A 17,010-nucleotide genomic window follows, 5' to 3' on the forward strand; every position below is an offset into this window, starting at 1 on the left:
TAGGGAGGCTATGCCCATATATGGTGTGGGGTCACGACTCAATAATGCATCTTACTAAGGCCCAAAAACCAAAAATTTGCAATTATTACGAATGATGATTACAATAATTCAAAAACCTTAACAAGAAAACCAAAAGTTTGAAGCTTAGTACATTTCGTTGTTGATAATACGACTAGCTTCAATAATCAAATATCTTTGAACAGACACAGTATGAAAAGACATTAAATTGCGGAAAGAGCAAAAAACTGGTAATTGCAAAAATATTTGTATTAATTTTAACAAGGGATTACAACAATTCAAAAATCTTAAAAAAAAAAAAAGTTTGAAGCTTAATAGTAATCGTTGTTAGAAATCGTTGTTAGTGCGGAGTGCCGGGGCCCGGCGGCTGGTAATTGCAAAAATATTGTATATATTTTACTAAGGAATTCCAACAATTCAAAAACCTTAAAAAAGAAAACCAAAAGTTTAAAGCTTAGTAAATATTGTGATTAGAAGTCGGACTTGCTTTAATAATAAACTCTCTTTGAAATGGCTGCAGTATGAAAAGACAGCAAATTGTCTCAAATTGTCTGCGGTTAGAAGACAAGCAACAATGAAAATCCACACATAGAAGCCTGACGCGTGCCGAGTGCCAGGGCCCGTTGGCAAATCCACCGTACTGTCGGTACTATATATATATATATATATATATATATATATATATATATATATATATATATATATATATATATATATATATATATATATATATATATATATATATATATATATATATATAAATTCTCAATTTGTAATTAATTACTGGAAAAATAAGTGATTTTTTACTCTTGTCTTTCATTTAGTCGAAAATGAAAAAAAAAACACCTTTGCTAAAAGGGCACAACAGACATATTTGTGTACATGTATTTATGTTTCTTGGACTAACCAAGGCTTAACTATTTCCCCCTTATTTGAAATCCAATTTTAATCAATGCAATTACACTTGTTAAAATCTGGTAAGCTGATCTGTAAATCTGATGTGGAAAACTGTACTTGTTAGAGGCTCTAATAATTTTTAATACCTACTAAAACGTTAAACGATGGATATTTTGTATGGCTCCAATGCAAGATACCGGCCTAGAGAAGGATACTACACTGGCAGGAACATTTTTGGAGGACCTGTGGCCGCTAGCTCTGTTCAGGTGGTCGCGGAGAGTTGCCATTGTTGCCTCAGGTGCCAGCTTAAGTAGTAGGAACTTTAGTCTAAGTAAGGTAAGTAATGCACCTGGAAGAGCTTTGTACAGAATTCTTTGGAAGAAATAAAATTTGGTTGTTCAAAAATAGCTTTGAATTTGAACAGGCCCTAACAGAGCTTTAAGAGGGAGTTTGGAGAAGACATAGGCACAGGAAGAGCAGTTGGGGTCTTGTCATCTGAAAAATCAACTTTTCACGGTTTTCCCTTTTGCTTCCTATGATCTCACACAATCCCCGCATTTTTGCCATTTTAAAATCTGCTCCTTGCCAATAGATGACAACGTCCTTAACTTTTCCAGAGATTCCATGTTCCTCCAAATGCTTTAAAAGTATTTCTTTTCACACTAATCAACATATCATAGTACCAACAACAAAAAAAGGAACCATGTGCCCCTTTTGTCGAATGACAAAACCTGAAAAATCAACTTTTCACGGTTTTCCCTTTTGTCGAATACGAGTTTACGAGTTTGTCGAATGCCCCTTTTGTCGAATACGAGTTTACGAGTTTGTCGAATGCCCCTTTTGTCGAATACGAGTTTACGAGTTTGTCGAATGCCCCTGTTGTCGAATACGAGTTTACGAGTTTGTCGAATGCCCCTTTTGTCGAATACGAGTTTACGAGTTTGTCGTATGCCCCTTTTGTCGAATACGAGTTTAAGAGTTTGTCGAATGCCCCTTGTGTCGAATACGAGTTTATGAGTTTGTCGACTGACCCTTTTGTCGAATACGAGTTTACGAGTTTGTCGAATGCCCCTTTTGTCGAATACGAGTTTACGAGTTTGTCAAATGCCCCTTTTGTCGAATACGAGTATACGAGTTTGTCGAATGCCCCTTTTGTCGAATACGAGTTTAGGAGTTTGTCGAATGCACCTTTTGTCGAATACGAGTTTACGAGTTTATCGAATGTCCCTTTTGTCGAATACGAGTTTACGAGTTTGTCGAGTGCCCCTTTTGTCGAATACGAGTTTGTGGTTATATCTGAAATATTCATATTTCTGCTATAATTGCCCACAACTGTTTCCTATGCTGTTCTCAGGAGTAATGTAGATCAGGAGGATCAAAGCGTAATTAACCATACCTTGCCCTCCCAATCCTCTCTCTCAAAATAGGTTATAAAACAGTTTCAGGCAAGTATATTAGAAATGTAAAGTATAGAATGTCAAATATAACCTTTAGGCGTCCCAGTGACGACACAACAGCATTGCCAAGTTAGCTAATGTTCTGTTTCAAATGTTTCTCCAAAATTTAATGCATACAAAGGAAAAGTGTAATATATCATGCCCCCAGGGACATAACTCATTTTATTTTGTTGTCAATATCTTACGTCAATTTATCATCGATTATCGTCAATTATTTTACGTTAAACAAATGTCAAAGCAGCTGTAAAAATATAAAATGAGGTCCAGTTACATACCATTTTGTCAAACACAATTTTTATGCTCGACCAATTGACTAATTGACCAATTGACTAAGCTTGGTCGAAGATTGACGTAATCAGAGGTACTTATATCTAATCTCGTATGAAATGGATACGTTGACAAGTCTTTTCACTAGACCCCAAAACCGCGCCGAAAATCGGCGGCGCGCCGCCGAAAAAAAAGTGGCGGCGCGCCGCTGAGCTTGCATCAGCGCGCTGACGCCACCGTTTTTTTTCTCTTTTTTGGTTATCGATATCGACCTTCGGGCTTCAACCGTCATCCCGGCTAATCTGTTTCTTAAAAATAAATACTGTCATCTTGGGCTCGCCATGTACATCGGTTCGTAGGAAGAAGAAGAAGAAGAAATTTTTCTTGAAACAAATATTCTACCTTCTACTTTTAAACTCTGTTCATTTTTTCTTTCTTATTTTTCGGATGAAAAGAGGTAGGTAAAAGAGCATTAGGCAATTCAGGATGTCGTCATAGGCAGCGCAATCGAGATGTATAAGCAAAGAACGATGTTGGCAAAATTTATTATTTTTTTTGTTTTTGTTTTTTTTTGTTTTCCATACCAGGGCACTTCGTATAGAAGGAGTTGTCGTACAAAAATCAATAAGGGCTAATTCGATTGGAAATCAGAATAACTAGTGCCCTTTTTAATAGTCGAAAGTGATTGGAAGGCAGCTAACACCCCTTCCACGCCCACCCTTTCCCCAAACACATCCAATCAAAATGTTAAGATAGCCATTTTGTTCAGAGTAACTGATTTCCAGAGAGAAAATATGTTTTTTGAGGAGGTTACTCTCCCACAGCCCTTAGGCCAAGGGTTTTATAGTTATGCCCTGGAGGTATATAAGAACGATGTTGGCACAATGTATGATTTATTATTTTTTCCCTTAGACCAGGGCATTTCATATCGAAGAAGTTGTCGTAGAAACTTCGAAAAGGGCTCATTCAATTAGAGACTGGAGTGGCTTTTGTCCTTTTTAATAGTCGAAAATGATGGGAAGGCAACTAAAACCCCATACACGCCCACCAATTATCGAAACACAAAAAATAAAAAATGTGAGATAGCCGTTTTTTTTAACGTAGTTGAAAGTTCTGGAAATTAGATCTCAGAGAATGACAACCACCCTCACAGCCCTTAGGTTGTAATTTATGCCCTGGGGGCATCTACGGTGTTTATAGAAAGCGTTGTCATAAAAACTCAAAAAGGGATCATTAGTTTGGAAATCAAAAAGCCTAGTGCCCTTTTTAGTAATCGAAAGTGATTGGAAGGCTTGACATTTCTATAGTAGAGATCGATTTCGGTACAATGTATCATTTTTGTTGTTGTTGTTGTGGTTTAGACCAGGGCACTTCGTATCGAAGGAGTTGTCGTAGGAACTTCGAAAAGGGCCCATTCGATTGAAAATATAAAGGCCTGATGTCCATTTTAATAGTCGAAAGTGATTGGAGGGAAACTAATCCCCCTCCCACGCCCACCCTCCCATTTGCCTATATGTTTAAAAAGTAAATGTTGCCTTAAGATTAAATGAAAATGCACTGTGTTTTTGCTAATTCCCAATAAGGTATCTCAGCAGTATCCCAAGAACGACTGAGGGTATTATGTTCAAACTTTCAGGGCTTCTTCTGCTCTGAAAATTTGACCAAATCAAAATAGCGTAAATGTATCCAAGCTATCAAAGAAAGTAAACAAATTTGTTTGCGAATGTTATCAAGTTTTCCATTTCAGGTCAACTAGAGGATGTATGAAACTTAATTAAACACTACTATTTGTGTCCAGATTTTTATAAGAGTGTATGTTTTTAAATTTTGCTGAAAATTGTTTTCCAGCACACAAATAGCAGGCCGAACTATAAATTCTTACAAAAACGAAAAGATTTGAAGTATTATTTTATTTTTCCCTGAAAAGACTATTTCAATATAAAACGAACAGAAATTAATTAAAAAAACTGTTTCCAAAAAATAAGTTTTTTCAAAGAAAAGTAAAGAACTCCATTAAACCAAAAATGAGCAAAATTTAAGTCAAATAATCTACCAAGCGTGAAACTACCACAAATCAGCATCGATAAATAAATGAAACCCAAAACGAACAGAAATTACAGTAAATAACCGAGTCAAACTCAAAACGAGCAGAAATTAACATAAGTTGGGCTCAAAACCCCCCATGCCTTCCCAAGTCCAGAACATAATTTGTACTTTACTGTCAAAAATACAAATGAATATGTATTGTCAGTTTAATATACATATACTGATATTTAGTAATCAAAATGTTAATATTATTTGATTTACTAAAGTTATAAAAGTAAAAACATTTATATTTTTTCAGTAAAGTGAAAATTATGTTCTGGCCTTGGGAAGGCATAGAGGTTTTGAGCCCAACTTATGTTAATTGCTGCTCGTTTTGAGTTTGACTCAGTTATTTATTGTTATTTTTGTTCGTTTTGGGTTTCATTTATTTATCGATGCTGATTTGCGGTAGTTTCCCGCTTGGTAGATTATCTAGAGCTAGTATAGAAATATATCTATAGAAATGAATTATATTTTTTTTGCACAGTTAGCAGAGCACACTGAAGTCGAAGTAGTCTTAAACTTTGACTTGAAACGTTATATATTGACCCCTTCTTTCAGAAAAGAATTTCGGAGGGTTATTCCGTGTTGATAAGAAAAGAGGGTAAAGGTGCAGTTTAGTTCCTCCTGTAGTGTAGTGCGCAGGAGCCCTATGGTGAAGGTGCAGGTTTGTTCTCCCTTATAAAACAACTTATTTCAGCAGATACAAAGCAGAAGCCCATTTGCGGCATTCTGTGGGACCCCAAGGTCCAGTACTAGTATCAGATCCCGCGAGTGGCAGTTTACGCTCGTCAAGTTCTGGCTGTACCGGCCACATGTGCCCCAGCTAAACGGCTTTTTAGCACGACAGGACTGATAGTGACTGCAAAAAGATCAATGGCTCCAGGCAGAGTGAACAAACTGACTTTTGTTACATCAATTGTAACTGAAGTGATGTAACCGCTGATTTAAAATTGTTGGTGTTGTTAAGCCATGATATCTGATTTGTATAAAGTGTTTTTTCGATGTTGTTATTTGTTTGTTTTTTTTTCACTTCCTTTTGGTATGTATTTGATGAACAGGAGATATTTGAACTTCAAACTTTGAAAGTTATACACACATTAGCCCAAATCATTAACAATCAGGAAATGACTAAACACGGTATTTTATAGGAACAATGCGATATTAAACATAAACACAACATAGGTTTCCTTGGGTCTAGTGGCTAAAAATGAGAATTCTACTTGGTCTCATCGACGGTGAACATAAACACTTTCCGCACGGCCCAAAAAATTGTTGTTTTGTCATATTGTTCTTGTATGTTTTTAGCCAATCATTTAAAAATCCTTACTAAAATCGAGGTTGAACATGCTTGGTGAAGTGGAATTTTTATTATTATTTTTAATTAGAAAAATCGGCGCGCCGTGGCGCGCCACCGGTCTAAAATCGGTGGCGCGCCGCCAAAAAAATTTCGGCGCGCCAGGCGGCGCGCCACCGCCGATACTGAATCACACATTCGCCGCCGTCATTTCGGCGCGGCGCGGCTTCGGGGACTACTTTTCACCTCCCTACAACTTGATTTTTTCCGTCTTAAGAAAAAATAGCTCATGACTTGGTTGTTTTTAATTCCCCCTCGCCTGACCCCGCTTCAAAAATATAAAAAGATCGAAGCATACCTGTGCCGTTTTGCATTTTTGATCTTCTCATCTTCCAAGAAGAAACACTCTACCTTCCTGCAGCCCCACTTAGGACAAGGCATTCTCTTCCCCCCCCAAGGATTGACCCTTTGTTTGCAATTATTTTTCCTCTGGAAAATGTCCAATATAAATTTTTTTTTATTGTTTTTGGAGGAAATTAAAGATTAAAAATTAGATGAGCCTAAGTCTTTTTAGCCATTCAGAGTCGGCTAAAAAAAATTAGCCTTCTTGAAAGCTTCTACAGTTCTCATGTAAAATAAAAAAGGTTTTAATCTGATCGAAGGAACCGTCTCGGAAGGAATCCAAGTCATTTTGAGGAAGTATTCAATTTTTTAACTGCGAAGAAAAAGACCGTTGTGCAGTCATTATATTTTAAATTGTGCTCATTACCACAATAACTTTCACAATTGAAGGGAGGGCAAAGAGCCCCTCTCCCACTAGTCATAGCACCATTTTAGAAGAGACTATCACTCTGACTAAGACAAAATCATTAGTTCAATTCATAAGAGGTTAGGAGAATCTAAAGCTAAGTCATTGAGATACTGGTTTAATACAAAATTGTTAAGCTTCAAGGACCTCCTCAAAATTGGTCCAAATGATCCTCTCTCCTGGGAAACGGAATAAAATGCACCCCCCCCCCCCCACGTGCTCCTCTGAAAGTTTGCAACTAATAATCCATAGCCTATATATAAAGTGTCGTATCAATCAGATTTTGCCCAGAGATTTATTTCGAGGTGATATTTCAGAGGCGGAGAGAATCCATCCAAACAGCTGGAACAGGGAAAATCTTAAGGGGAAATTTAACGGGAAATTTTCTTAAGGGAAGTATTAGGAGATTTTGAAGGAGGAGACTTGTAGGTTTCTCCTTGCTTATGAACCTGATGCTAATTTAGAAACGGACACATTAACATGTAAAGAATATACATGGAACTCACCGGGCATAATGTTCTCTCTGACAATATGTACATGATTATCTCGATCGGGTCGGGTATGTTCATGCCAAAACCCCACTACGTGACCAAGTTCATGAACCACAATTCCAAACTTATCACAATTTTTTCCAATGGAAATTGCTTGGGGTCCATTTCCTCGCTTTCCAACAAAGGAGCAGCACCTACAGAACAAGGTCGGTTTTAGTATAGCGTTTAAACTCAGCATTTGCTACAAATGGCGAGACCGGGCAAGTATGCAAGAGGTCGTCTGACGGGCCCATGTCCCGGAAACAGTGCTTCTACTATCTCCTTATTTTTCAAACCCTCCCCAGATTTTCCCCAAAAAATGGGGTTCTCCGAAATCTCTCTGAAACTTTACGCTCTCAAATACATCAACATTAAGACGAAACACAAATTATAAATTTTCGTTAGCGTTAATTTTATAAGAGACCCCAATATTTTTTTTTTAGGAAAACCAGGGAACCACCGAAAAATTCGCGGAAAGCGGAATCACTACCGAAAAAATTGCGATTTTAGCACCCCCCCCCTTCCCCAAGACTTTTTGCGCAAATGCCTTGACTACTCAGACGTTAGCTTCAAACAGTTCAATATCCTTTCCGTGTAGACTTGAGTTCTTTTCATTCACTCATTCATAGATTAACGACGCTCATCGACTACAAAGTCATTGTGTTGGCCCTTTAAGAACTGAGGTTGACCTAGTCTTATATATATCTAGATATAAATCTGTCCATGGGTCTGCCACTAAACCCCGCGTACTTTCAATAAGAATCTACAAAAAAACTAGTTATTGTATAAGTATGCTAAAGTTGCTCTTCAGGTTTTTTCTTCTTGTTCTTCTCTTGGGTTATTTTAGTCATTGAGTTGCATTCTGCGTATGTGCGTTTGTCTACCTCTGCTTGTAAAGCAGGGTTGCCAACTAAACACATTTTATGTTAAAGGACACATTCCCATGTGCCACTTCGCAATCATAGGCAGCGCAATAGCGCTGCCTAAGTAGAGAACGATGTTGGCACAATGTATTATTTATTATTTTTTTTTCTTGGTCTTAAACAGGGCACTCCGTATCGACGGAGCTGTCGTAGAAACTTCGAAAAAGGCTCATTCGGTTAGAAAATGGAGTGGCTTGTGCCCTTTTTAATAGTCGAAAGTGATTGGAAGGCAACTAACACCTCTTCCGCGCCCACCATTTCCCCAAACATATCTAATCAAAATTTTGAGATAGCCATTTTGTTCAGCGTAGTTGATTTCCAGATAGAAATCATTTTTTTGAGGAGGCAACTCCCCAACAGCCCCCAGGGCAAGGGTTGTAAGTTATGCCCTGGGGGCATATAAGGTTTTTATAGAAAGTGTTGTCGTAGAAACTTCAAAAAAAGGCTCGTTCAATTGGAAATTCAAAGGGCTAGTGCCCTATCTAGTAGTCGCAAGTGATTGGAGGGCAACTATACCCCTCTAACGCCCACCACCTTTTCCCCAAACACATCCAATGAAAATTTTGAGATACCGATTTTCTTCAACGTAGTTGAAATTTCTGGAAATTAGGACTTTGAGGATGACAACCCCCAGAGCCCTCAGGGCAAGGGTTTTAAGTAATGCCCTGGGGGATATAAGGTTTTATAGAAAGCGTTGTCGTAGAAACTTCAAAAATGGCTCATTTGATTAGAAATTGAAATGGCTAGCGCCCTTTTTTATAGTTGAAAGTGATTGGAAGGCAACTAACACCCCTTCCACGCCTACCATTTATCCAAACACATCCAATCAAAATTTTGAGATAGCCATTCTGTTTGAAGTAGTTGAAAGGTCTGGAAATTATATCTCTGAGGATGAAACTCCCCCCACAGCCCTCAGGGTAAGAATTGTAAGTTATGCCCTGGGGGCACATAAGGTTTTTATTGAAAGCCTTGTTGTAGAAACTTGAAAAAAGCCTCATTCGATTGGGAATTCAAAGGGCTACTACCTTTTTCAATAGTCGAAAGTCATTTGAGGGCAACTAACCCCCATCTCATGCCCACTTTCCCCCCAAACACATCCAATCAAAATTTTTAGATAGTCATTTTGTTCATCGTAGTTAAAAGTTTTAGAAATTAGGCATTTGAGAATGATATCCTCCTCAGAGCCCTCGGGACAAGGGTTGTAAGTTTTGCCCTGGGGGCATATAAGGTTTTTATAGATAGTGATGTTGTAGAAACTTCAAATAGGGCTCATTCGAGTGGAAATTAGACGGGCTTGTACCCTTTTTAAAAGTCGAAAGTGATTGGAGGATAATTAACACCCCGGGGTTGTAGGGGTTTTAGTGCAAGGGTTGTAAGTTATGACCTGGGGGGATATAAGGTTTTTTTTTTGTAGAAAGCATTGTCGTAGAAATTTCAAAAAGGAATCAATCGATTGGAAATTGAAACGGCTAGTGCCGTTTTTAATAGTCGAAAGTGATTGGATGGCAAGTAACAGTAGAAGGGGGGGTCCGACTCCGAACAGCACCACGTGGTTTATGGTTTTATCAGTGAGAATGAAAAAACAGTATTTTTCTCACTTGAAAAAAAAGGAATTTTGTAACATTTATTGATTTTTTAATGTATGGTTATTAGTGTTGGTCAATTTATTTGATTTTTTTCATGGATGATTTATGGTTTTTGTCAGTGAGAATGAAAAAACAGAAACTTTCTCACATTTATGTCTGTTTTTATGGTTTTTGTCAGTGAGAATGAAAAAACAGTATTTTTCTCACTTGGAAAAACAGGAATTTTGTCACATTTATGTCTGTTTTCATGGACGGTTATGTGTGTTGGTCAATTTATTTGATGTTTTTCATGGATGGTTATGAATGATTTATGGTTTTTGTAAGTGATAATTTAAAAAAACAGAAACTTTTTCTCATTTATGTCTGTTTTTATGGTTTTTGCCAGTGAGAATGAAAAAACAGGAACTTTGTCACATTTATGTCTGTTTTCATGGATGGTTATGTGTGTTGGTCAATTTATTTGATGGTTTTATGGTCTTTGTCAGTGAGAATGGAAAAACAGGAACTTTGTCACTCCCTTCTTGTTGTTGATCGAGCCAAATGATATGAGTTTCCGGGGAACACCTGTGCTGTCAGTCATTAATCAAATTGTTTCCAGGGAATGTCTGACAGATGACGTCAAGTTAATTAATGTATTTGGTGCATTCCCAAAGAGAATTGTCTCCGGGACAAAGTGAAAGCACAGTGATGCCAAACAAAAGGAACACGCTGAAATTACGTTTAGGGATTATTTGGGCGAAACCGTTTTAGTCATTTTATGGAATTATTTCGGCGAAACAGTTAGAGACATTTTAAAATATGATTTTTGAAGAGATTTTAGGAGAGAATTTGAGGGTAAAACTTTGTGGTCGTTATAATACACAAGTTCGATTTTAACAGTGTTGTGAGGTCATCTACCCCAACCCCAAAGGGTTCCAATCCCTCTACCCCAACCCCGAAGGAAGCCACCGGTCCTCAAAGGTCCAATGGGCTCCCAAAAGGGCCCCCCGGCCCTCAAGGTTCCCCCAGACCCCCCCCCCCGGGGCCCAAAGGGCCCCTCCCCCTTTGGACCCCCAAAGAGGCCCCTCTCCCTCCATCTCCTTCCTCCTCCTCCCCTTCCCCTCACTCCTCCACCTCCCCTCCTCCTCCCCCTCCTCCTCCCCTCCTCCTCCTCCTCCCCTCCCCTTCCCTCCCCATTTTTATACTTTTTTTGTGCAATGAGACACAGAACGACCCCCTCCCCCCGGCCCCTCCCCCCTCCAAAGGTCTGATTTTTCAAAGTTCATTTTGAATTTCCTTCGTTGAAATGCAAGAGATGGAATGTTTCAGTAGTGTTTGATTGTGGTTTAACTTGTCACAGTTCCATTTTCTTTATGTTTCATATTTAATTTTTAATTTATTACGTTGAAATGAAAGATTTGGAAAATTTCATTAGTGTTTTGTTGTGTTTTACCGTGTCAAAGTTACTTTTTCTTGATTTTTAAAAGTTCATTTTGAATTTCTTACATTGAAATGCAAGACTTGGAATATTTCAGTAGTGTTTGGTTTACCTTGTCACAGTTACATTCTCTCGATTTTTCAAAGTTCATTTTGAATTTCTTTTGTTGAAAGGCAAGAGTTGGAATATTTCAGTAGTGTGTTGTTGTAGTTTACCTTGTCACAGTTACATTTTCTTGATTTTTCAAAGTTCATTTTGAATTTCTTTCATTGAAATGCAAGAGTTGGAATATTTCAGTAGTGTTTGGTTTACCTTGTCACAGTTACATTTTCTAGATTTTTCAAAGTTCATTTTGAATTTCCTTTGTTGAAAGGCAAGAGTTGGAATATTTCAGTAGTGTGTTGTTGTAGCTTACCTTGTCACAGTTACATTTTCTTGATTTTTCAAAGTTCATTTTGAATTTCTTTTGTTGAAACGAAAGAGTTGGAATATTTCAGTAGTGTTTGGTTGTAGTTTACCTTGTCACAGCTACATTTTCTTGATTTTTAAAAGTTCATTTTGAATTTCTTTTGTTGAAGTGCAAGAGTTGGAATATTTCAGTAGTGTCTGGTTGTGGTTTACCTTGTCACAGTTACATTTTCTTAATTTTTCAAAGTTCATTTTGAATTTCTTTCGTTGAAATGCAAGAGTTGGAATATTTCAGTTGTGTTTGGTTGTGGTTTACCGTGACACAGTTATATTTTCTTAATTTTTAAAAGTTCATTTTGAATTTATTTCATTGAAATGCAAGAGTTGGAATATTTCAGTAGTTTTTGGTTATGGTTTACCGTGTAACAGTTAAATTTTCTTGATTTTTCAAAGTTCATTTTGAATTTCTTTTGTTGAAAGGCAAGAGTTGGAATATTTCAGTAGTGTGTTGTTGTAGTTTATCTTGTCACAGTTACATTTTCTTGATTTTTCAAAGTTCATTTTGAATTTCTTTTGTTGAAATGCAAGAGTTGGAATATTTTAGTAGTGTTTGGTTTTGGTTTACCTTGTCATAGTTACTTTTTCTTAATTTTTCAAAGTTAATTTTGATTTTCTTTCGTTGATAAGATCGAGTTGGAATATTTCAGTTGTGTTTGGTTTTGGTTTACCTTGTCACAGTTACATTTTCTTGATTTTTCAAAGTTCATTTTGAATTTCTTTCATTGAAATGTAAGAGTTGGAATATTTCAGTAGTGTTTGGTTGTGGTTTACCATGTCACAGTTACATTTTCTTGATTTTTCAAAGTTCATTTTGAATTTCTTTCGTTGAAAGGCAAGAGTTGGAATATTTCAGTAGTGTTTGTTTGTGGTTTACCTTGTCACACTTACATTTTCTTGATTCTTTAAGGTTCATTTAGAATTTCTTTCGTTGAAATGCAAGAGTTGTAATATTTCAGTAGTGTTTGGTTGTGGTTTACCGTGTCACAGTTACATTTTCCTGATTTTTCAAAGTTCATTTAGAATTTCTTTCTTTGAAATGCAAGAGTTGGATTATTTCAGTAGTGTTTGGTTGTGGTTAACCTTGTCACAGTTACATTTCCTTGATTTTTAAAAGTTCATTTTGAAATTCTCTCGTTGAAATGTAAGAGTTGGAATATTTCAGTAGTGTTTGGTAGTGGTTTACCTTGTCACACTTACATTTTCTTGATTTTTTAAAGTTCATTTAGAATTTGTTTCTTTGAAATGCAAGAGTTGGAATATTTCAGTTGTGTTTGGTTGTGGTTTACTTTGTCACAGTTACATTTTCTTGATTTTTCAAAGTTCATTTTGAATTTCTTTCATCGAAATGCAAGAGTTGGAATATTTCAGTAGTGTTTGGTTGTGGTTTACCCTTTCACAGTTATATTTTCTTGATTTTTCAAAGTTCATTTTGAATTTCATTAGTTGAAATGCAAGAGTTGGACTATTTCAGGAGTGTTTGGTTGTGGTTTACCGTGTCACAGTTACATTTTCTTGATTTTTCAAAGTTCATTTCGAATTTCTTTCGTTGAAATGCAAGAGTTGGAATATTTCAGTAGTGTTTGGTTGTGGTTTACATTGTCACAGTTACATTTTCGGGATTTTTCAATTTTTATTTCGAATTTCTTTCGTTGAAATGCAAGAGTTTGAATATTTCAGTAGTGTTTGGTTGTGGTTTACCTTGTCACAGTTACATTTTCTTGATTTTTCAAAGTTCATTTTGAATTTCTTTCGTTGAAATGCAAGAGTTGGAATATTTCATTAGTGTTTGGTTGTGGCTTACCGTGTCACAGTTACATTCTCTTGATTTTTCAAAGTTCATTTCGAATTTCTTTCCTTGAAATGAAAGAGTTGGAATATTTCAGTAGTGTTTGGTTGTGGTTTACCGTGTCACAGTTATATTTTCTTGATTTTTCAAAGTTCATTTCGAATTTCTTTCGTTGAAATGCAAGAGTTGGAATATTTCAGTAGTGTTTGTTTGTGGTTTACCTTGTCACAGTTACATTTTCCTGATTTTTCAAAGTTCATTTTGAATTTCTTTCATTGAGATGCAAGAGTTGGAATATTTCAGTAGTGTTTGGTTGTGGTTTAACTTGTCACACTTACATTTTCTTGATCTTTCAAAGTTCATTTTGAATTTTATTTGCTTAAAGGCAAGAGTTGGAATATTTCATTAGTGTGTGGTTGTGGGTTTACCTTTTCAGAGGTAAATTTTATTGATTTTTAAAAATTCATTTTGAATTTACTTCGTTGAAATGCAAGAGTTGGAATATTTCAGTAGTGTTTGGTTGTGGTTTACCTTGTCACAGTTACATTTTCTTGATTTTTCAAAGTTCATTTTGAATTTCTTTCGTTGAAATGCAAGAGTTGGAATATTTCAGTAGTGTTTGGTTGTGGTTTACCTTGTCACAGTTACATTTTCTTGATTTTTCAAAGTTCATTTTGAATTTCTTTCGTTGAAATGCAAGAGTTGGAATATTTAAGTAGTGTGTTGTTGTTGTTTACCTTGTCACAGTTACATTTCCTTGATTTTTCAAAGTTCATTTTGAATTTCTTTCGTTGAAATGCAAGAGTTGGAATATTTCAGTAGTGTGATGTTGTTGTTTACCATGTCACAGTTACATTCCCTTAATTTTTCAAAGTACATTTTGAATTTCTTTCGTTGAAATGCAAGAGTTGGAATATTTCAGTAGTGTTTGGTTGTGGTTTACCTTGTCACAGTTACATTTTCTTGATTTTTCAAAGGTAATTTTGTATGTCTATCTGTGCAAAGCAAGAGTTGGAATATTTCAGTAGTGTTTGCTTGTGGTTTACCTTGTCACAGTTACATTTTCTTGATTTTTCAAAGTTCATTTTGAATTTCTTTCGTTGAAATGCAAGAGTTGGACTATTTCAGAAGTGTTTTTTCGTGTTTTACCTTGTCACAGTTACATTTTATTGATTTTTCAAATTTAATTTTTAATTTATTTCTTTGAAATGCAAGAGTTGGAATATTTAAGTAGTGTTTTGTTGTGATTTACCTTGTCACACTTACATTTTATTGATGTTTCAAAGATCATTTTGAATTTATTTCTTTGAAATGCAAGAGTTGGAATATTTCAGTAGTGTTTGGTTATGGTTTACCTTGTCAAAGTTACATTTTCTTGATTTATCCAAGTTCATTTTGAATTTCTTTATTTGTAATGCAAGAGTTGGAATATTTCAGTAGTGTTTCGTTGTGGTTTACCTTGTCACAGTTACATTTTCTTGATTTTTTCAAAGTTCATTTTGAATTTCTTTCGTTGAAATGAAAGAGTTGGAATATTTCAGTAGTGTTTGGTTGTGGTTTACCTTGTCACAGTTACTTTTTCTTGATTTTTCAAAGTTAATTTTGAATTTCTTTTGTTGAAATGCAAGAGTTGGAATATTTCAGTAGTGTTTGCTTGTGGTTTACCTTGTCACAGTTACATTTTCTTGATTTTTCAAGGTTCATTTTGAATTTCTTTCCTTGAAATGCAAGAGTTGGAATATTTCAGTAGTGTTTGGCTGTGGTTTACCATGTCACAGTTACATTTTCTTGATTTTTCAAAGTTCATTTTGAATTTCTTTCGTTGAAATGCAAGAGTTGGAATATTTCAGTAGTGTTTCGTTGTTGTTTACTTTGACAGAGTTACATTCTCTCTATTTTTCAAAGTTCATTATGGATGTATCTAGTTGTAATATGGTTTGTCGTGCTTTATCCTAACACAGTTATATTTCCTGATTTTTTTTAGGTTAGGTTAGGCTAGATCAAGTTAGATTAAGGTTAAGTTAGTTTAGGTTAGGTTAGCCTACGTGCGCGCGCGTACGTAGGCTAACCTAAACTAACCTAACTTAACTAATCTAACTTGATCTAGCCTAACCTAACCTAATAAAAATCAGGAAATTTAGCTGTATCAGGTAAAGCACGACAAAACATATTTTCAACTAAAGAAATCCATAATGAACTTTGAAAAATAAAGAGAATGTAACTCTGTCAAAGTGAACAACAACGAAACACTACTGAAATATTCCAACTCTTGCATTTCAACGATAGAAATTCAAAATGAACTTTGAAAAATCAAGAAAATGTAACTGTGACAAGGTAAACCACAACCAAACACTACTGAAATATTCCAACTCTTGCATTTCAAGGAAAGAAATTCAAAATGAACTTTGAAAAATCAAGAAAATTTAACTGTGACAAAGGTAAACCACAACCAAACACTACTGAAATATTCCAACTCTTGCATTTCAACGAAAGAAATTCAAAATGAACTTTGAAAAATCAAGAAAAACTGTAACTGTGACAAGGTAAAACCACAACCAAACACTACTGAAATATTCCAACTCTTGCTTTTCAACGAAAGAAATTCAAAATGAACTTTGAAAAATCAAGAAAATGTAACTGTGACAAGGTAAACCACAACCAAACACTACTGAAATATTCCAACTCTTGCATTTCAACGGAAGAAATTCAAAATGAACTTGGAAAAATCAAGAAAATGTAACTGTGACAAGATAAACCACAACCAAACACTACTGAAATATTCCAACTCTTGCATTTCAACGAAAGAAATTCAAAATGATCTTTGAAAAATCAAGAAAATGTAATTGTGACAAGGTAAACCACAACCAAACACTTCTGAAATATTCCAACTCTTGCATTTCAATGAAAGAAGTTCAAAATGAACTTTGAAAAATCAAGAAAATGTAACTGTGACAAGGTAAACCACAACAAACACTACTGAAATATTCCAACTCTGCATTTCAACGAAAGAAATTCAAAATGAACTTTGAAAAATCAAGAAAATGTAACTGTGACAAGGTAAACTACAACCGAAACACTCACTGAAATATTCCAATACTTACATTTCAACGAAAGAAATTCAAAATGAGCACTTTGAAAAATTAAGAAAATGTAACTGTGACAAGGTAAACCACAACCAAACACTACTGAAATATTCAACTCTTGCATTTCAACGAAAGAAATTCAAAATGAACTTTGAAAAATCAAGAAAATGTAACTGTGACAAGGTAAACCACAACAAACACTACTGAAATATTCAACTCTTACATTTCAATGAAAAAATTCAAAATGAACTTTTGAAAAATCAAGAAAATGTAACTGTGACAAAGGTAAACCACAACCAAACACTACTGAAATATTCCAACTCTTGCATTTCAACGAAAAGAAATTCAAAATGAACTTTGAAAAATCAAGAAAATGTAACTGTGACAA

General features: G+C 35.5%; 1 protein-coding gene across 1 annotated transcript in view; it reads right to left on the reverse strand.

The window, feature by feature from the left end:
• Positions 1-17,010, reverse strand: part of LOC148940917 (protein tolkin-like) — a 267,546-nt gene that overhangs the window by 150,301 nt on the left and 100,235 nt on the right. The window contains exon 4 of the mRNA XM_089105473.1: positions 7,336-7,514. Within this exon, the coding sequence (XP_088961599.1) occupies positions 7,336-7,514 (179 nt within the window). The remainder of the gene's footprint in view (positions 1-7,335; positions 7,515-17,010) is intronic.

Source organism: Artemia sp. Qi Xiang Cuo, chromosome 19 (genome assembly GCF_049724085.1).
Source record: "Artemia sp. Qi Xiang Cuo chromosome 19, ASM4972408v1, whole genome shotgun sequence".
Classification (NCBI taxonomy): Eukaryota; Metazoa; Arthropoda; class Branchiopoda; order Anostraca; family Artemiidae; genus Artemia; species Artemia sp. Qi Xiang Cuo.